This window comes from Notolepis coatsorum, assembly GCF_963971535.1.
Source record: "Notolepis coatsorum genome assembly, chromosome: 12".
Taxonomy (NCBI): domain Eukaryota; kingdom Metazoa; phylum Chordata; class Actinopteri; order Aulopiformes; family Paralepididae; genus Notolepis; species Notolepis coatsorum.
Genome location: NC_140176.1, coordinates 130,475,159 through 130,496,593, shown reverse-complemented (window position 1 = coordinate 130,496,593; position 21,435 = coordinate 130,475,159). Strand labels below are relative to the sequence as shown.

Below are 21,435 nucleotides of genomic sequence, written 5' to 3'. Positions count from 1 at the left end.
CAACACAACTAACAACACAACTAACCAACTAACGTAAGGTTATGTATATAACCAAGTTCTGTGAGTTATGGTGACGCTCAGCATCATACTGCACTGTACTTCACTTCGTGCACAAGCACTGAATAAAAAATTCCACCATGTACCTTTACATCCCAACATTCGTCTGGCCACACCCCCGTCCGCTTACCTTCATAAGCAGGTGTGTGGTCACCTACTCGCCTCCTTCCCAAACTTTCACCACAAGGCGAGATCAAGGGCCGCAGCGGCGTCTGATGCTGAGCGTCACCATAACTCACAGAACTTGGTTATATACATAACCTTACGTTCTGTTTCGTTATGGATCTCGCTCAGCATCATACTGCACAAGGGAGGCTGAGCGAGAGCCATAGCCTGACAAATGTATCCCGCTGAGGCCCCCCACAACCATCAGACCGGGGAGGACCGAGCCACCCCGACCCTCCCTAATGGAGGATACCCCCCATATTGGAGGCTTACGGGAGGGAGACGGATCCGACCGTGCAAAGAGGAACTCAAGCAACTCAACGCACAGGGTGAGCAGACCGTGGCTTGACCCCACGACTACGCACACGCACAACCCGCATGCCACCAGGGAACGAACGGAAGGAACAACCTCGTTACTGCCCCCCAAAATCACGGGGTCAAGAGCAAACCCAACCCCGTGGCAAGGCTGTAGCAGCGGAGCGCGAAGGAAGACCCAGACCCACTGAAGGGACTGGATCCCCTGGAAAAAAGGGGGCCCGGAGAGGTCAATGACGCCAGGCATCAAGACCCCACCAGGCGGTCACTTAGTGACACCGCCCCCCACATCGCCAGCGTATTCGGATAAGGCCCCTCCAAGAGCGGGCCCTTTCCCCCCAATAGCACACCGCCTGGCACACTGACCCTGCAGAACAGGCAGTCAGCATGGCCGTAAGCACTCAAAAAAGGTTAACCAATGGAAGCAGGCAGCGCACCGGGGAAACCAGGCAGCAGGCTGTAGCAGGCTGGAGACAGGCGCCAAAGGAGTCAGCTGAAAACAGCCCCCCCGGCGGAAGGGGCGTATGCTGGCGTTGCATCACCATGACAAAGCCTCCATTAAAAAAAACCCACCCAGAGGGGTCGAGGCAGAGAAGGCTGACATGATTGGCAGACGTCATGAACGTGCAGGGGCACACTCAACCGGACAACCCGGGAGTTGACTCTGCTCCAACACACCAGGGAACCAACCACCCTGTCGTTACCCTATGCAGTGGTTGTTCCTATAACCCCTCAAGAAAAAACTCCAAAACACACCTGCGGGTATACACAGGCTATACCGCAGTACAAGTGTTTCAGTTTTCAAAAAAGGGTTATCCCAGGCCTACGGTATCAACGAAACTTTACTTCGGACCGGGCCCGGCGGCTCGGGAAGCACAGGGTTACCAGAGGAGGTCCAAAAGACCACCCCAACAGCCCCCTCTTCGCCATGCGTGAGAGAGGAGCGAAGAAAAGAGAACCAGCCCCTTATGACAACATGTACCCAACAAGGGTCTCCATAACGCCTAACCTTGTGACACCCGGGCCGACCGGGCATTTTCCCCCCCGAAAAAAGCACAAGTCCCTCAGGGTACCAGAACAGCAGATCTGTATCCCTGGCGGACAACGGGTTTAACTGACCTGGACCAGCGCGACCAGACCAGTCCCGAGTCCTAACCACGCCGACATGCCCACTCCAGAAGAGGGGGTAGGTATGTGTGTCGATCTAAAACATGAAAAGAGGGCGCCACCCAGATGGTCCCATTTGGACCGTGCTCAGTGGCCCACCCCAAGGGCGTGAGACCCCTCTACCTATGTTCTGATCTATTCCGTTAACATCCCCCAGATATGAATGAGAATTCATCGAGACAACCTAGTAAACTGGCGCTCGGAAGAGACAAAACTCCATCCCAGTTGCCCTATAAAAACGCTGTTTTAATAACAAGCAACCAAGGCGCACTTAGCCCCTGTGTGATTCTTAACAGAAACACACCGAGCCAGCACTATGTATGCGTCGAGACCCAAACACATCAATGGATAGTCTAGCAAGACACCAAACATTGTTCCTCCAAGTCGCCTGGGAGAACGACACGGAGCCGTCGTGCTTCATGTTCCTTCCTCTTTTTATTTAAAAAAGAAAGAAACACAGACTGACATGAATCCCACGTGACGCAGCTAAGGGTAATTTTTTTTTACATTTTTACATCCCACCACCCTCGCCATAGGGAGGAGACGGAAATCCCCAGAGAGACTTCCCACGCGAGCTGTATAGATTGAAAAGAATATATTGCCATATTGAGCTACGTAATATTGGGGTCAGGGCCCTCCGACACTGAACCAATACACACTCAATAATCGAATTGAATTGAATACACACACAATAGAGCAGAACTCCTTTTTGAAGTTCTACTCACCTTGACAATCTGAGGAGGAGGCTCTGAACTCTGAGGAGGCTCCCTCACAGGGAAGGAGAGTCCGAACTCACAGAAGGCCCGAGGTGGAGCTTCGTGAGGAGGAGCTCTGACAACTTCCTGAAACAGAGCCATAACATGGACCTGAACAACTCACGGAAGTCTTACCAACAGAGACGCGCTCAGTGACGTACTCTATGGCGGGGGAATTTCCGCGGTGCATACGCCCAATCCTCCAGGGCGTGGGACCAGGAAACTCCCTCCCCCCCCCAGCAACGTGACAGGAACCTTGAAGGACAGGAGGTTTTAACCCCTGACCAATCAGAAAAGGGGAGGAAAGGATTACCAGTTCACCCCTTTACGACCCCACACCCATGATACGATGTAATGACAAGTAGAGCATGACACAGTCATAGCCTGCTACATGAAGCATCGAACAGCCTCACATGGCTCATGTGCTAACCTGCTATCTGATTTTTACTAAGGAAAAAACACAGAACAGAGAGGGCCCCCTTTAAGAGCCCCGGTACCAGACTTACATATGTGCTTCTGTGGGCCAAACTTAACCCAGTTGTAGATCACAAGACACACACAACCCTTCATCACAACAAAAAATGGCAAAAGTACACTCTTGCTACAGAGGAACGCTGTTTTTCATAACGAGAGAATACAGAATCCTCGATTATGTATTGACCACAGGCCTTGCTAAGCACACATAATAAGTGACCAAACAATCTTTTCTTTAGGAAAAAATTGTTCTCAAGCGGAAAGCACAACCCCAGCAACTTAAGCTGAGGGTTACATCGTATCCCCACAAACACAGTGACACAATATATTGTAAACAACATGTCTGAGAGGAGGGTGAGGAAGCCCCAGGGAAACCGGGGGGACCACCCCTCCTTCCTTACCCTAGATACGACCAAGTTGAACAGGTAACCCTGTTAATATGTGAACACACTGTTCATTGTCATTACAGGCTGAGAAAAGAATTCATTCCTCAATCACATGTCACTAAGCATAGCTTCATAGGTTAATTAACCCCCTTAGTTGTGAGTTTACGTTACATGAACACACATGTTCTCATCACAACTAACCAGATCATTTTTACACATGTAAACAACAACCCGATTCCTATGGAGAGAGAAGCTATACCAGTGACAAGACAATTCACACACAACACGCGTTGTATCCTCAATGTATTGCAGCAACACACGTTTTGGAAAACATCGTTATTACAAAACATTTAGAAGGGAAGGAAAGAAGAAGTGTTTAAAGTCCGGTCGGGACTTTCCTACCCTGAGCGCAGGCCAAGAGAACTGCAATCTGGCTAACGGGACACCGAAGTTGAACACAGCATCTCACGTGTCGGCGACGAGGGTACCGTCGCTGCGCCACCCAGCCGCTACGTTTCTCCATGTTGACGCAGTCCTCGCTGGCAGGGCTCCCGGTGTAGGTTCGACTAACATCCTCTGTCAAAGATGACGTCGTAGTCAGAGTGTTTAAGGCATGTTATAGTCATAGAAAACGTTCAAAAGTGTAGCATTAAGCTAACAGCCATCCGACTGATAGCAACAAGCTAACGTTTACTAGCCTGGTAACACAGCGAGCTAGCGCCGCAGCTAACAGCAGACTGGCTAACACAGTAGGCCACAACTAGCACGCCAGCTAAGCAGCTATCCGACTGATAGCAACAAGCTAACGTTTACTAGCCTGGTAAACACAGCGAGCTAGCACCGCAGCTAACAGCTGACTGGCTAACACAGTAGGCCACAAACTAGCACGCCAGCTAAGCAGCTATCACCTGAACTGTACACAACGACATAACAAGCCATACTTCAGACAGGCCGCTGTCCAAGTCCCTCCCCTAAGAGGGAAAAGAAAAGGAATGTCAAAACACAGTTTTCAACAGTGATCCAGACATACAGCAGGGCCAGCACAGTTCCCATTTCGGGCTGCAGCCGACTTTGAGCATGGAACTCCCGATAAAGAAGATCCTATGCCCACATTTCCTCGTTAGGGTGTACTTTCATTTTTATATGAAAGGTGGGGCCTGCACGGGACAGAGAAGCATCCGCTCGAGAATCCTGGGTTCACCAGGACCTGGTCGCGGCCCACTAGATTGACCATCATGGGCATCAGACCAAGATCCTCCGACCGCCGTTTAAGCCGAGCAGAGGACCCCAGCCTGGAGTCGGCGTTTCGTAAATTGTCAGCTAACCCCCACAGCATCAACAACAACCAGAGCTCGCAAGCAAAACAGTACGTACCCCATCCTGGAAACAACCGCTTCTCACAACAGTTGGTGCTTCCCACAGTCCAGCTGTGTGGCCGGAGGGCAACCCCATCCAGCCGCAGCAAGGAGGACTGTAGCTGGGTAGCATGTCAGCGGCGTGAGCTCCTAATACAAAAAAGCCGTTGAAGGTCAGAATGATCATCATCTTCCAGACACTCCAGTAACAAAGACAATATCGCCGTATTTTCTCGAAATAGTGAGAGAGAAAATAAAGATATGATGTCAACGTATCTTCCCGTTCTTTTGTTTTCCAACTTTCTTCTACCAACAACCTCGTCAAGTGGGGATCTACCGAAGGCACTTCCTTGTGGTGAAAGTGAAGAAGGAGGCGAGTAGGTGACCACACACCTGCTTATGAAGGTAAGCGGATGGGGGTGTGGCCAGACGAATGTTGGGATGTAAAGGTACATGGTGGAATTTTTTATTCAGTGCTCGTGCACAAAGTGAAGTACAGTGCAGTATGATGCTGAGTGTGCGGGCCGGGGCTCCACTCCACTGGTCAAATTACTTACTCGTAAAAGCAAAGAAAAGCAATGTCCACAGCCGCTCCGTGTATAGTAAAGATATTAAAATGGTTTATTTGCATAGTCTTTCTTTACAGAAGTGGTCCTAAATATACTTTCCTAAATATTCTTGTCACTCATGCACATACTACTACAAGGTAAGAAAACTGTGTTTCCCAGTCTCCAAATTCACCGCCGACTCCACACAGGAAAATTCCTTCGTAGTGTACCAGCCGTAAATCTACTTGCTGGCTTCTGGCTTCAGTTCATTGTTAATCCTTTTGGTCCCGTCCAGTCTGGTTGAAGATGCAACTGACACAGAGAGAATCGTGGCTATATATAGAGACCCAAATGTTCTAGAAGATTCGGTTATGACATCATACAGTGACATCACAAATGTTCCAGAATGTTCTATCATGATGTCATACTGTGGTTCTAGAAGATTCTATGTTCTAGAAAGTCTATTATGACATCACCACAACGCTCTAGAAGGTTCTAGGTTCCAGAATGCCCTATTATGACAAATACGACGGTTCAATGACTTTATCTAAATCCGATCAATATTAAACATTCATGTAATACAATAACCGAAATATATATAGCTTTGGCTCGTACACAGATAAATCATAACATTCCCATAAATCATATCCTTCTATTTGCAATAATAATAATAATAATAATAATAATAATAATAATAATAATAATAATAACCAAAACACTCATATGGCCTTTACACTGAGCGAGATCCATAACGAAACAGAACTACACAACTAACAACACAACTAACAACACAACTAACTACACAACTAACCAACTAACTACACAACTAACTACACAACTAACAACACAACTAACTACACAACTAACCAACTAACTACACAACTAACAACACAACTAACAACACAACTAACCAACTAACTACACAACTAACAACACAACTAACAACACAACTAACAACACAACTAACAACCCAACTAACCAACTAACTACACAACTAACAACACAACTAACTACACAACTAACTACATAACTAACTACACAACCAACGGACCAACTAACTACACAACCAACGGACCAACTAACTACACAACTAACTACACAACTAACCAACTAACTACACAACTAACTACACAACTAACCAACTAACTACACAACTAACTACACAACTAACAACACAACTAACTACACAACTAACTACACAACTTACTACACAACTAACTACACAACCAACGTACCAACTAACTACACAACTAACTACACAACTAACTACACAACTAACCAACTAACTACACAACTAACTACACAACTAACTACACAACCAACAAACCAACTAACTACACAACTAACTACACAACTAACTACACAACTAACCAACTAACTACACAACTAACTACACAACTAACAACACAACTAACTACACAACTAACTACATAACTAACAACACAACTAACTACACAACTAAGAAACAACTAATAACACAACTAACAACACAACCAACAGAAGCATGGGCAGACTGACTTGTTTATTAAATGGATGGCTGGCTGATTAACAGATTAAGTTATTAACCAACTGCATGGTTGATTGACTATTTATCGAATGTATCAATTTTCATAATCATTTTAGGTAGCACTTTATAATAACACCCTGTTATAATAAATTTATAAGGTATTTGTAGATAATGAACTAATCATGAACAAGTCATTTATATACATTCGTAAATTATTATTAAATCATTTATAACTATATTTGTATAACATTTACAAATTAGTTCTACATTATTTATAACTCATTATCAACATTGTTTGTACTTGATTTGTTCATCATTAAATAATGTTGTTTAATGTGTAGTAACACATTTGTAGACGCTTTGAAAAATGGATATGAAAAAATGACTATACTGTACCTCCATTTATTTGTTCATGATCAACAAATGATTTGTTAAGACATTCATAAAACATCTATAAATCATTTGCAGATGCTATTGTGTGCCCTAATCTGAAGTGAAGCCTATTCATCATTAACAAATGTCTAATAAAGTTAATTATTTGTTTACTTTTTCATCACCTGTTACAAATGTTGTAGACAGCTTTTCGGATACACCCTTCTTTGTGACATCAAACAGTGACAGAATTACGACTATACATAAATGCAATTTTATTAACATATAAAATACATGTGCATGACATATAGTGTAACGTGGGGGGGCACTAGGACCCAGGAGTACCCTGGCCAGGTAGAGTATCTAGAGAGGAAGTCTCACGCGAGTGAGACTTGACTTCACGTGTGTTGCCGTCTGTTTGAATGGAAGCATGATACATGCAGAACCAAGTTATCCGTGCTGCTCCTGCCCCACGCTTTTAATAAGGTATGAGCAGGTTAAACACCTTTTTTGTTGGTAAATCTATTCCATCATTTCCGACCTACAAACAACTCTTATATGTTGTGTAGACGTACTTGATGTGGTGGGCGCTAACGTTACATTTGTTCCTAATGTGTGCTCAGTGCTTAGTATATTGCGGTATGTGATGATGACACGACACACAAGAGTAATAATTATTTGTATTTTCAGGCTGTATCGGCGCCTATACAGTCTGAAAATACAAATAATTATTACCCTTGTGTTCATCACATACCGCAATATACTGAGCACTGAGCACACATTAGGAACAGGGTTAGGGTTAGGGTTGGGGTTGGGGTTAGGGTTGGGGTTGGGGTTGGGGTCAGGGTTGGGGTTGGGGTTAGGGTTAGGGTTAGGGTTATGGGACTGTTAGGGCATGGGCACAGGGATGAGATTTTACCTTCTCCTAATATTTCTGTCCACTCATATGGAAAGGGGGGAGAAAACTTGTGAAGGGAAAAAGAGAAACCAAAATAAAAAGATTAGAAAGGAAAATTGGTAGAACCTAGAATAAAGAGGGAAAGTTGTATTAAACAAGAGTGCAATTTGGTCCCTAACTGTTTCCTACCATATCATAAAGGAGAGAGGTGTAAAGAGGGGAAATAATATGAGCTCACTCTACCTAAGAGTGCCGTAACAAAGGGATATGTGTAAGACGAATGATAGGGCTCCTGAAAATAAATCATCTAGATAGGGGAGAAAACCATATAAGTGCTGTAAGATCGGAAGATTTATACAAATAAATAATATAAATAAAATCATAGTATTGTAAAATAAAACCTGTAAACACACAATAATAAGAGACCCCTCTCTAAATAAGAATTCAGGAGAAATCATATCAATGGCACATCTCAACAGGAGGCAAACAACCGACAGACATGCTGTTAATTAAGATCGCCACCAGGGGGAGCTGTTGTATAAGCAAACCGAACCAAATCAGCTTACTCTAGAAACTGCATACAGCGTGAGTATCGCAAGGCCATGCCTCCAAATGCAGTTGGCCTGTGACCTTGACCTTTCCTGGACCTCGGCCGTCCTTCAGTTGAGACCATTGACAGGGCTCCTGAAAACTTTAATTTAACTAAAAAGAAATCATTTATAGGTGGGGGGGGGATATAAGTGCTGTAAGATCAAAGGATTAAATACATGCATGCTATTAAATGTTTAAGATCAAACGATTCAAATAAATAATAAAGCAGATCATACTTCAAATATCAAACAAGACCAATGCATGCAAATAAATAATATAGATGAAATCATATTAGTGTAAAATAGTCCCCTCTCTAAATAAGAATTCAGGAGGAATCATCTCAATAGCGTTGTTGTCCCTCTCCAGGTGGTCCAAGGCCTTCTACAGCAGGTGCACTCAGCTCTCTCCAGGTGGTCCAAGGCCTTCTACGGTCTGTGCACTCAGCTCTCTGCTGCACGACCTCTGTCCTCCTGGCGGTCAGAGAAGACGTATATCGCAATGGGTTCCAAATGTTTTCCTTCGGTGCAGGGGTCAGTGGAAAAGGTCATCAGAAGTGCTGCAAAAAGTGCTTATATTGAAATTCATCATAAAGATATAAATACAATACATGCTATTAAATGTTTAAGATCCAAGGATTCATGCAAATAAATAATATAAATGAAATAAAGCAGCAAATATCAAACAAAAAAAATCAAAAAATTCCACTGACCCTCTACAATCAACCAAATTCTCCTTCGGGCTCCGTGACTTAAGTGCTCTCTTCTCCTGGACAGTGCTATACATTCATCTCGTTGGAGCTTCTATTCTGTTACTCCACCTATGTGGATGATCCAGGAAAATGTTCTCAGAGGTAGACAGCAATCTGGAGGGCCTCCAAAAGAAAAAGGAAAGCAACTAAAAGGTCTGGTACATTTGGTTCAGTCCCAGAGGATTAATGGTGTTAATGTTCTTGATCCATCTGCGTTCTGCCCTTTGTCTCTGTTGTTTAGACCATTTTAAGTTGTTTTCCAGTCCTAAAATCTGGATTGTTTTCTATAGAATGTGTCTGAAAGAATGTGAAGTAGGGTTAGGCTCTGGGTTAGGGTTATCATAAGGTAGATCTGAGACCCAGAACGTTAAACCTTGGTATCCGCTCTTCTACCAACAGAACAGATGCCAGGGCCTGGTGTTTGACTTGGTCACGACACAGGTCTTTGACATCTTCATCATGGTCCTGATCTGCCTGAACATGGTGACCATGATGGTGGAGACAGACGAGCAGAGTACAGAGAAGGAGGAGATACTCTACCTGGTCAACCTGGTCTTCATCGTGGTCTTCACCTCCGAGTGCTGTCTAAAGATGGTCGCTCTCAGACAGCACTACTTCACTGTGGGGTGGAATGTCTTTGACTTTATTGTGGTCATACTGTCTATTGTAGGTGGGTTGTCAGGATTAGCAGCGGTGACATTACAATTATTTTTGTTATTATCTGTCTATAGAAGTAGGAGGAGTAGTAGTAGTAGTAGTAGTAGTAGCTTTGCTGTAGTCGTTTTTAGTAGTAGCAGAAGCAGCAGTAGTAGTAATAGTAGCCGCATAATTAGTAGTAGCAGTAGCAACAACAACAACATAAGTAGTAGTAGCAGCAGCAGTTCTAGTACTGGTGGTAGTAGTAGTAGTAGTAGTAGTAGTAGTAGTAGTAGTAGTAGTAGTAGTAGTAGTAGTAGTAGTAGTAGTAGTAGTAGTAGTAGTAATAGTAGTAGTAGTAGTAGTAGTAGTAGTAGCAGTAGTAGTAGTAGTAGTAGTAGTAGTAGTAGTAGTAGTAGTAGTATTAGTAGTAGTAGCAGTAGTAGTGGTAGTAGTAGTAGTATTATTAGTAGTAGTAATAGTAGTAGTAGTAGTAGTAGTAGTAGTAGTAGTAGTAGTAGTAGTAGTAGTAGTAGTAGTAGTAGTAGTAGTAGTAGTAGTAGTAGTAGTAGTAGTAGTAGTAGTAGTAGTAGTAGTAGTGGTAGTAGTCAGTACTCGAGTTGTGAAAAAAAAACAGGGGGGATGGTCAGGGCTGCAGATCTCATGACAAGTTTGGGGGGGACGCAGAGTAAGGGGGTCCGGGGGCATGATTTTAATACGCAAATTAAGCTTTTAGGGATCTGCAGCCATGGGGATGGTGGATTTTATCATATCTTGACATATTTTGTGCTGATAATGGCACAGAGGGGGAGACCAACTGTGTACCGTACCTTTTCAATATTGTACTATTATATATACTTCTAAAACAACATGCATGATGTTATTATGGATGTTTGGCCCCTCAGAATTGGAGTCAGTCCCCGCCTGGGCTGCCATGGCACCATGGCTCTTACAGTTAGGGTCAAAAGTGGTTGTAATGGAAGTCTATGGTCTTGTAGGTTAACAGTCCCAATTTGCCATTGTGTTCAATCCAACAAAGTCAAATGTGTTTCTAGAATATTGAATTATAGTGTATTTAAAAAAGCAGTTACTGGTATATGATCAAAACTGGTATCTAAGAGTTGATTTTCAATTGTGATTAATTAAATCATTATGTAAATTAAACAATAACTCGTTCAAAAAAAAGGGAGGAAAAGAATGAGAAAAATATTGATTCATCATCATTTTATTGCAGTTCAAATTTTAGTTTTTTAACAGGGTATCAAATGATAATTGAAACTGCTTAGAAAAACAAATAGCACTTATACAGATATTCCCTATATTAGACCAACAGGTAACAACAAAATAATCAAAACAATAACAATATTGAAACACCTTTCTTATTTTAATACTGTGTGTGTGTGTTAAAAACAATTAAAATACATTAAACTGATAAAAGAAATGCTTTTAAAATGTAAAATAATAGACCCAAAGTGATGATAATAAATCATATTCAGCCTATGGATTTCCTTTGTCCTACATAAATGATTAGAAAAACGGGAGGGTTGGTTGACAGGTATGTGTTGTGATGGCTGCTTTTGAGCAGGTACCTCATCCTGTTGGCTCCCCCCTGAGGACGCGTGGCGCGTTGACACGACCCCGAGGCGTACGGCTGGTGCTAATGAACAATTAGAGAATGCTGCCTCTTCCCGGACTATAAACATCTGACCAGCCCAGCAGTCGATGCGAGTTCGTTCTGTAGGAACAGTAGGTTTGTTGCGCCTTAATTATTTTCCTTTTGACATTTCTGTCTAACTTAGTTCTCGTTGATTGTTGTCATTTATTTGTCTGCTACCTAACCTCGTTGTTTTGATGCGCCTGTTCAAATGCTTGAAACCCTAACCTCGTTTTTCTTCTCCCCCTTCAGTGTGGGTAGATGATTACTGGTCAACTAATATCGTGTCTCTTTTTTTTCTCTCTTCCATCTAGTTTGGAAGACGCCATCTCGGATACTCGTCGCGTTCATCCGCCTGTTAATTCCCTCGTTATTTTCTCCCCCCTGCCTCGCCAAGTCCCTCGTGTTATTTTCCCTCTCGGGAATCAGTTATTGTTTCGCCCCAGCGTGGCCGAGGCCACATGTTCCACTACATATATATATATTTTTTTTTTGAACAAATGTTTTTTATTTTCCCTTTTTTAACATAAAACTAGACAAACAATACAGTAACAGTACAAATCTATGATAAATCACAGGACAATGACAGAAATAATAATAACAATAATGACAGTCCAGTAATTAAATCAAAATAAATGTAGATTAAAATACATAAAAATTATAAATACAATACAATACAATACATGTGCTCTTGCTCGCTCTTCCTCACTCTTTCCTTCCCCCCCCCCCCCCCCTCAGGACCCCCTCTTGGACTATACATCCACTATTCCATTTAACATCAGAAATTACAAGTTCATATGTTTCCCTTTATCTTCTCCACCACAGCTAACCAGATTGCTATGCTGGCTTCATTAATACTTAAAATTCGTGCAGTAGATATCTCTAGATAAATCACATCGAGATAGGTAAGAACCCATACCTTCCGGCACATTTTATCCGGTTGAATCCAGCGTGACGCTATCAACTTTTTGGCAGCCGTAAGACCGGGCAAAATTAGTCTCTTTACATGTACAGAGGTCGATAACTGAGAAACATCATTCAACAACAATACAGAAGGCAGTATAGGTATGGTCAAAGATAAAAATTCTGATAATTGAGTGGTTACTTTTTCCCAGAATATCTTAACAGGAGGGCATTCCCAATACATATGCATAAATGTACCAAGAGCACCGTTTAAACACAAGGAGCATCAAGGGTCTTGTCTGAGACCCATTAGGTGCAAACGTCTAGGAGTCAGGTAAATCCTATGAACAAAATTGAGATTAATCTGTTGGTGATCTGGGTTTCGTGATGATAGCCGAACGTTTGCCCAGACTGCATCCCAATCAAAATCTACTTCCAAGTTTGGGATATCCTTCCTCCAAACCGAGTCTAGGGGAAGGATATCATATATGGACGTAAGTAAGTGACGATAAAAGTCAGAGACGAAGCCTCTCGATGTCTCCTTTTCATAAAAGAATTTGTAAAATCTGTGGTGCTCAAGTGGAATCTTTAATGGGACTCTGTGAGCCTTTAAAGCTGCTCTTAATTGTAGATAGAAAAAATTAGTGGAGCTGGTGAGGTTAAATTTGTTAGATATATCTTGATAACTGCAGAAACCATGGTCATCGAAGATATCCCCCAATGTATGTATGCCTTTCTTTTCCCATTTAGGAAATCTGATAGGTTGTTGTGCAATAAGGAGTAAATTGTTATTAAATAGGGGAGAATGACTGTGCCATTTATGGTTGGTGTACACTATATCCTGCAGTCTATGTGGTGCCACTATGTTCTCCTCTAATGGTCTCCAGGATACAGATGCTTGAGAATCAAACCAGGTGATCAGTGGTCTTAAAGTGAACGCTTTAAAATAATAGTTGAAGTCTGGAAATGCTAAACCCCTGTTGGCTTTATTTCTCTGTGCAGTGGATCTTTTTATTCATGGAGGTTTGTTGTTCCAAATGAATTTATATGCAGCGGAGTGTAATTTTTGCCAGTAACCAACAGGGGGGGGGGGGGTTGGGGGGGGGGGGTAACGGCAACATCGAGCTGAAAAAGTTAATTCTGGGTAAAACATCCATCTTAACTATTGATGCTCGGGCCTGTAATGAGTTTTTTTTTATTTTGACCACCTGCCGAAGTCATTTGTGATCCTATCTAAGAATCCGGAATAATTATACTTCACCGTTTGGCATATAGTGGGGAATATTTCAACTCCAAGACATCTAAAGTTCTACCATGGGTATATTTGCTGGGAGGATGGTAGCCTTCGCAGTCACATTGAGTGGAAGGAAGGCCGATTTTGGCCAGTTTATCTTAAATCCCGCTAGATTGCCAAAATCATCTATTACTTTGAGTAGATGAGGTAGGGAGGTGGTAGGGTTTTGCTTGAACAATAATACATCGTCCGCATATCAGCTAATGTGATGCTGAGTTCCCTTAATTGAGATCGGCGCTATGGACTGGGATTGTCTTATGTACTGTGCCAAAGGCTCTAGGGATAGAGCAAATAGTCCGGGACTAAGAGGACAACCCTGTCTGGACGAGCACAGGAAAGTGTGGGGAGCAGAATTGACCTGTTAAAATCATGGCCGATGGATCTGTATATAGTACTTTGATCATATTAATGAAAAGACTACATATTTTTTTCAACACGGTAAGACTTTATTTACATATTAAGTACACACACATAGTCTGCTACATCACACATACTTCAGGTTTTAATACACACCTCATAACCCAGGTCCCGACCTGTTGACACCACATTTCCACCGTTCATTGTTTGTATGCCTTGTACCTTTTTTTCGTATTGTTGAATTTGTCTCTGTTTGTAAAGAATAAATACACACTTGTTTTAGCGTTTAAACTGTTGGACTGTTTCACTCTCTCATTTGGGTCCCGTTCCTCTGTTCCCTGAGATTGAAACAGATCCAGCTAGTGTAACAACCTCTGTTGAGGAATTAAGCGCCACAGTTACCGAACTGGTCACTCAGTTACACCGCACGTTTTCTTCTATCAACGGGAGGCTGGCAGGGCTGTATTCAGCAAGGTCTCTGTTCGGATCTTTCAAAAATGTTCTATTTGAATCCCTCCGAAAGGGCTGACAGGCACCACACAATGGATGACTCAATGGTTAGTCATTAGAGTTTGTTTATTTGAACAAACTAGTTGAGATGTTTTCTCCACAATACAACCTTTATAATTCCCGCAGTTGACCACAGGCTTACCATAGGTCAAAAACCTGTGAAACAGAACAAAATGCAGCGCATACACATTAATCATAATATTAATATACAATATATATTAATATCAATACCAATCAATATATATATCAATACCACTATCAAATGTACATACACTATCCATTTTATATATTATATTATATATATAATTTATATTTATATATATACATTACACTATACACTATCAAACCAGTATGTCATGTCCCCTTTAATTGTGGGTGAGAGGAGGGAGAACTAGAATGACTTCATTTCCCAGAATGCATGGCAATGTTTACTTCCTCCTCCGTGAGATACGAGCCACTAAGCTCCCCACACACAACGGACAAGATAGCAGTTCTCATCAAAGCACACACACACTCACACCAAAGTTCCCCACATGAATCTCACCGTGACAAACCGGGAAAGCCACCAGGACACTAGTTCAGCTTTGCACCTACGGCGAGGTGCGTTAGCCTAGCCATAAGCTAGCGGCAAACATTCAGACACAAGTTAACGTTCATTCATTCAGCCAGCATCACTAACACCGTGCACTATGCAAATATTATCCGCAGGCTGCATTAGCAGCCAGCAGCCAACGTGATACATTACATTGTACATATGTGACACAGCCAAGTTAACATTGCAATCCCTTAATAAAGTCCACTTACCAATGGGCGATGTGATCCTGTCAGTGCTATAGTGAGAAGTGACAGCCCGCCACCATTTGAAAGGCAGCTGCGCGAACTGCGCATGCTCAGTCCCAATCACAAACACCTGTTAACTTATTTAGACCCCTTTACACATCTGATCCTTATATTAAATAAACCAAAAGTCTTGACAGTCTCCCTCCGGTGCTGGTCCCTCGGTAAGTGGCATCGAGGGCACCGCATCCGTAGCCCGTCAGGATTCTCATTTTCCCCTAGCTCCGCATTACGACGGTAACTTTGAGGAATGTAAAGGTTTCCTCCGTCAATGTGACCCCATGTTTGAAAACCAGACTAACAGGTTTCAGGTAGGTAGTTTGAAAGTGGGGTTCGTAGTGGCACTGTGAACTGGTGGAGCCCTCAGATGGGCCACTGCCGCGGTAGCACCAGGTGACGTGTTAGCCTCAGATTATGGTGTGTTTTGTGATGAGTTTCGCTTTATGTTCGATCACCCTAGGGACGGTCCACACGCAGCGGCTCGCCTTCATAGTCTACAGCAGGGGCTCGCTCGGTGGCCGAGTATACGGTCGAGTTTCGTACATTGGCGGCAGGTTGTGGCTAGGGTGACGTGGCTCTACTGAGCGTGTACAGACAGGGTCTTAGCGAGACCATTAAAGACGCGATCCAAAGGTACCGTCCCGAGACTTATTCCGAGCTCATTACCCTCGCGCTGATGATCGACCAGCGTCAGCGTGAACGGCGCAGTGAGTGGGGGTCCCGGCTCTCCACCTCGTCGGCACATAACCCTATGGTCGGTCATACCACCAGGCCACTGTCGGCTCAGTTACCCAAGGCCGCCTCTAGTAATGCACCTATTTTCTCCTCACGTAGAGAGGAGGACCCCATGCAGTTGGGTCGCTCAAGCCTTACCTCTGAGGAGCGCGAGTCTCGTTTAAAGGGCGGTGTATGTCTTTATTGTGGGAGGACCGGGGGCACCGGGTTCATACTTGCCCAGCGTTGCCAAAAGATCCGGCTCACTAACGCGAGGGGTGCTAGTGAGTCAAGTGGTATCCAATTTGCGGAGAACCCCTCTTAATAGACTGTTTCCAGTCACGCTGGCGTGGGCACAGGAGTCGTTATCAATAGGCGCTATGATTGACTCCGGGGCGAATGTGTGTGTCATTGACGCAACGTTGGTTAGACAGCTGGGAATCTCCACCTTGCCGTTAAAGGCTCCTGTTCATGTGCGTGCTATCGATGGATGTAATCTAGCTCCATTGACCCATGGCACCCCCTCCATTTCGCTCACGGTGTCAGGTAAGCACACAGAGAGTATTATTTTTTTAATTTTTTTTGCACCATGTACTCCCCTCATTTTGGGTCGCCCCTGGCTTGAACTTCACAACCCTCAAATTTGTTGGTCCACTGGGAGAATTCTCAGTTGGAGTGTGGCCTGCCACGCCAACTGTTTACACTCAGCCTCGACTCCTCCCCATGGTCCAAAACCCGACCCTGCGTCTCCGGATCTCCAGGGTGTTCCCCTGGAGTATCATGACCTTGCCGCGGTGTTCAGCAAGGAGCGCGCCTTGTCTTTGCCCCCTCACCGTCCTTATGACATAGCCATCGAGCTCCTCCCCGGAGCTCCTCTTCCTTCTCATCGGTTGTATAACCTGTCTATGCCTGAGAAGGAGTCAATGCGGGAGTACATCCGTGAGTCAGTGGCGTCGGGGCTTATCCGTCCTTCTTCCTCCCCTGTGGCAGCAGGTTTTTTTTTCCGTGAAGAAGAAGGATGGAGGGCTCCGCCCTTGCATTGATTTTCAACCCTTAAACGCTATCACGGTGAGAAATAGTTACCCTTTACCTCTTATGAGCTCTACTTTTGAACCCCTTACCCATGCCACCGTTTTCACCAAGCTTGACCTCCGTAATGCTTATCACCTCGTCCGCGTTCGGGAGGGCGACGAGTGGAAGACTGCGTTTCGTACCGACCTGGGGCATTTTGAGTATTTGGTAATGCCTTTTGGATTCACTAATGCCCCTGCAGTATTCCAGGCCTTGGTTAATGATGTTTTAAGCGATATGATCAACGTTTTTGTTGTCGTGTACCTCGACGATATACTTGTGTTCTCCCGTACCGCGGCCGAGCACCCCCAACATGTTCGGCTTGTTCTCCAACGCCTCCTGGAGAATAAGCTCTTCATTAAGGCTGAGAAGTGCAGTTTCCACACCGCCTCTGTGGAATATTTGGGCCATATTGTGGAGCGAGGTCAGGTGCGTGCTGACCCCCGTAAGATACAGGCGGTTTAGTTAGTCTGGTAGCCGTGCCCCTGAACACGCTCACTTCCACGCTCCGACCATTTGTTTGGACTCAAGCCGCGTTTACCGCTCTTAAGAGGTTGTTTGTCACGGCACCTAGCTCATCCTGATCCTACCAGTCCCTTCATTGTGGAGGTAGACGCATCGGATACCGGGGTCGGAGCCGTCCTCTCCCAACAATCCTCAGAGGATGGTACCCTTCACCCCTGCGCTTACCTATCTCGTAGGTTCACCCCGGCAGAGCGAAACTACGATATCGGTAACCGAGAGCTGCTGGCGGTCCACGCCGCCCTAGAGGAGTGGAGACACTGGCTCGAGGGGGCCAGAGATCCATTTCTGGTGTGGTCAGACCACAAGAATCTCACGTATGTCAAGTCCACCCGGAGAGTTAACTCTCGACCGTTTCAATTTCACACTCACCTATCGCCCGGGGTCACGAAATAGTAAGGCTGACGCGCTCTCCAGGTTATTTCCGGAGAGTCCTGCTGAGGGGAGTTCTGATACTATCCTTCCCCCCTCCCAGGTGATAGGTGTAGTAACTTGGGCGCTGGAGAACAGGGTCCGAACCGCCCAACACGCTCAACCAGACCCCGGTAATGGACCCCCTAACCGATTGTTTGTTCCTGACCTGGTGCGGTCGGAGGTTATTGAATGGGGTCACACCAGTCAGTTCTCTTGCCACCCCGGCGTCGGAAGAACCCTATCCTTCCTGTGGCGGAGTTTCTGGTGGTCAACCATGGAGAGAGACATTAGAGAGTATGTGGCGGCCTGTCCAGTTTGCGCCCACAGTAAGGCCGTTCATCGGCCCCCCGCCGGCCTCCTACGTCCGTTACCTGTGCCCCCCCGTCCATGGTCCCACATAGCACTGGATTTTGTTACTGGACTCCCAGACTCTCTGGGTAAGACTGTTATTCTAACCATTGTGGACTGTTTTTCCAAGGCAGTTCACTTTGTCGCGTTGGAGAAGTTACCATCCTCCGCTGAGACTGCAGAGCTCCTTGTGGACCATGTGGTGTGCCTACACGGTATACCCCAAGACATTGTGTCCGACCGGGGTCCGCAGGTTTCCTCCCGGGTGTGGCAAGCTTTCTGTCAACAAAAACAAAGAAACAACAAAGAAACAAAAACAAAAGGAACATGAGACCATGGGGGGAACAGGGGAGACAGCATGATAGCACAAAAAACATCTGATATTTTCACGGGTCTCGTGCCACTGTCTATTAAGGCTAAGCGACCGACAGTCAGTGGCGCGAGATGCGCACTGTTTGACAGTGATATGCGCAGCATATTTGCGAATTGCGAGTGCATGCTCTCGTGACTGAGAGGATGGCCAGTGCTGCAGACATTTTTATTAAACATTAAACATTCTGATACTTTGATGTAAGGGATGGGAAGGGGGGATGGCCGTTTTAAAAGGGGGATGATATTGACCGTTTTTATTTCAGGGGGGATGGCATCCCCCTGCATCCCCCCTCAACTCGAGTACTGGTAGTAGTAGTAGTAGTAGTAGTAGTAGTAGTAGTAGTAGTAGTAGTAGTAGTAGTAGTAGTAGTAGTAGTAGTAGTAGTAGTAGTAGTAGTAGTAGTGGTAGTAGTGGTGGTAGTAGTAGTAGTAGTAGTAGTAGTAGTAGTAGTAGTAGTAGTAGTAGTAGTAGTAGTAGCAGGCACGTGCACACATAGAGGCCAAGGGGTGCCTGAGCACCTGCCTTTTTGAGCCTCATCAAAAAAGTGCCCTTTTTGAAATTTTCTTTTTTTTTCTTTTTTTTTTATCGTTAAGCATATAGACTGCCCTTCCAACTGAAAAATGTCAGGATAGAATCAAAATATTAGGTAAAGAGAGAGAGATGCCCCATATTCCATTGCAGTTTGCACGGCCTCCTCAGCGTGCCTCTCCGCGGACCTATATATTTTATGCATAGCGTGGGTGGTGATGATGATGATGATAGAAACCGCTGTTGAATGCTGGTATTTCACTTATTGAGGGACACGAAGAAGTCAACTCCGATGGGATTTGGGAATCTCAAATACAAATCGGGATTGGAATAAAAAATGCATTTATATTAAACAATACAGAATATACAGCACTTCTTGGGGTCTGTAGGGTAAGCACTTATTCCCTCCCCCCTGAACATTTATGGAGATGTATGGGCCTTTTAAGTCAGTGATAAAAGTGTCTTTCAAGGATAAGTGAGCTCCTGCACTGATTATTATAGTTCAATATTCAATATTTGATCACCATAACCCCCCAAGAAGCATAAAAAGGGGGCCCCGCCCGAAAAGGGCCCTTAAAAATCACGCTTGCGCGCTACGCACGCTCGGTTAATATATACACACAAGTGTAGTGCCCTTTTCAGCCTTTCAGCACCTGCCCCTCTAAAGTCCTGTGCACGTCCCTGAGTAGTAGTAGTAGTAGTAGTAGTAGTAGTAGTAGTAGTAGTAGTAGTAGTAGTAGTAGTAGTAGTAGTAGTAGTAGTAGTAGTAGTAGTAGTAGTAGTAGTAGTAGTAGTAGTAGCAGCATTTCTACTAGTAGTAGTAGGACCAATAACAGAAGTAATGGACCAATTATGTTTATTGTTTCTGTTTAAAAAGTTATTTGCTACAATTACAGTCTCTCTATCCATCTTTCTTTTTCTTGTTTCTTGACTTCCTGTCTCTCTTTCTCTCCAGGCCTCCTGTTATCAGATATAATAGAAAAGTATTTTGTCTCACCGACGCTGTTCCGTGTTATCCGATTGGCTCGTATCGGCCGCGTACTCCGCCTAATTCGCGGTGCCAAGGGCATCCGTACCCTCCTCTTTGCCCTGATGATGTCACTTCCTGCCTTGTTCAACATCGGCCTCCTGCTGTTTCTCATCATGTTCATCTTCTCCATCTTTGGGATGTCCAACTTCGGCTATGTGAGGAAGGAAGCCATGATTGACGACATGTTTAATTTTGAGACGTTTGGGAACAGCATGGTCTGTCTGTTTATGATAACCACCTCGGCCGGGTGGGACGGCCTGCTCAGCCCCATCATGAACAGCCCTCCAGACTGTGACCCGTCAGCAGAGAACCCAGGGACTGAGGTGAAGGGGGACTGTGGCAGTAAAGGTGTCGGAATCATCTTCTTCTGCAGTTACATCATCATGTCCTTCCTGGTGGTGGTGAACATGTACATTGCCATCATCCTGGAGAACTTCAACGTAGCGACAGAGGAGAGCTCAGACCCTCTCTGTGAGGACGACTTCGAGATGTTCTACGAGACCTGGGAGAAGTTTGACCCTGGAGCCACGCAATTCATTCAGTACAGGTACTACTACTACTAATAATACTACTACTAATAATAATAATAATAATAATTATTATTATTATTATTATTATTATTATTATTATTAAATAATAATAATAATAATTATTATTATAATAATAATAATAATAATAATAATAATAATAATAATAATAATAATAATAATAATAATAATAATAATAATAATAATAATAATAATTGGTCTGAAGGGCCAGATTAACACTGAGAATCTAAGTTTTATTGTTTTATATAACTTGTATATTATTTATATATATAAGCTATATCCCTTTAAGCCTCCGTTTGAATCATAGCATTATTCGCTTTCCTCATTGGATAACGCCCTTGACACTGGCGGCGCCAAG

General features: G+C 44.1%; 1 protein-coding gene across 1 annotated transcript in view; it reads left to right on the top strand.

Moving 5' to 3' along the window:
* LOC311238055 (sodium channel protein type 4 subunit alpha B-like) overlaps positions 1-21,435 on the top strand; it is a gene marked incomplete at its 3' end in the record, with an annotated part of 252,987 nt that overhangs the window by 201,731 nt on the left and 29,821 nt on the right. The window contains exons 22-23 of the mRNA XM_084326018.1: positions 9,738-10,008; positions 20,455-21,076. Of these exons, the coding sequence (XP_084182144.1) occupies positions 9,738-10,008; positions 20,455-21,076 (893 nt within the window). The remainder of the gene's footprint in view (positions 1-9,737; positions 10,009-20,454; positions 21,077-21,435) is intronic.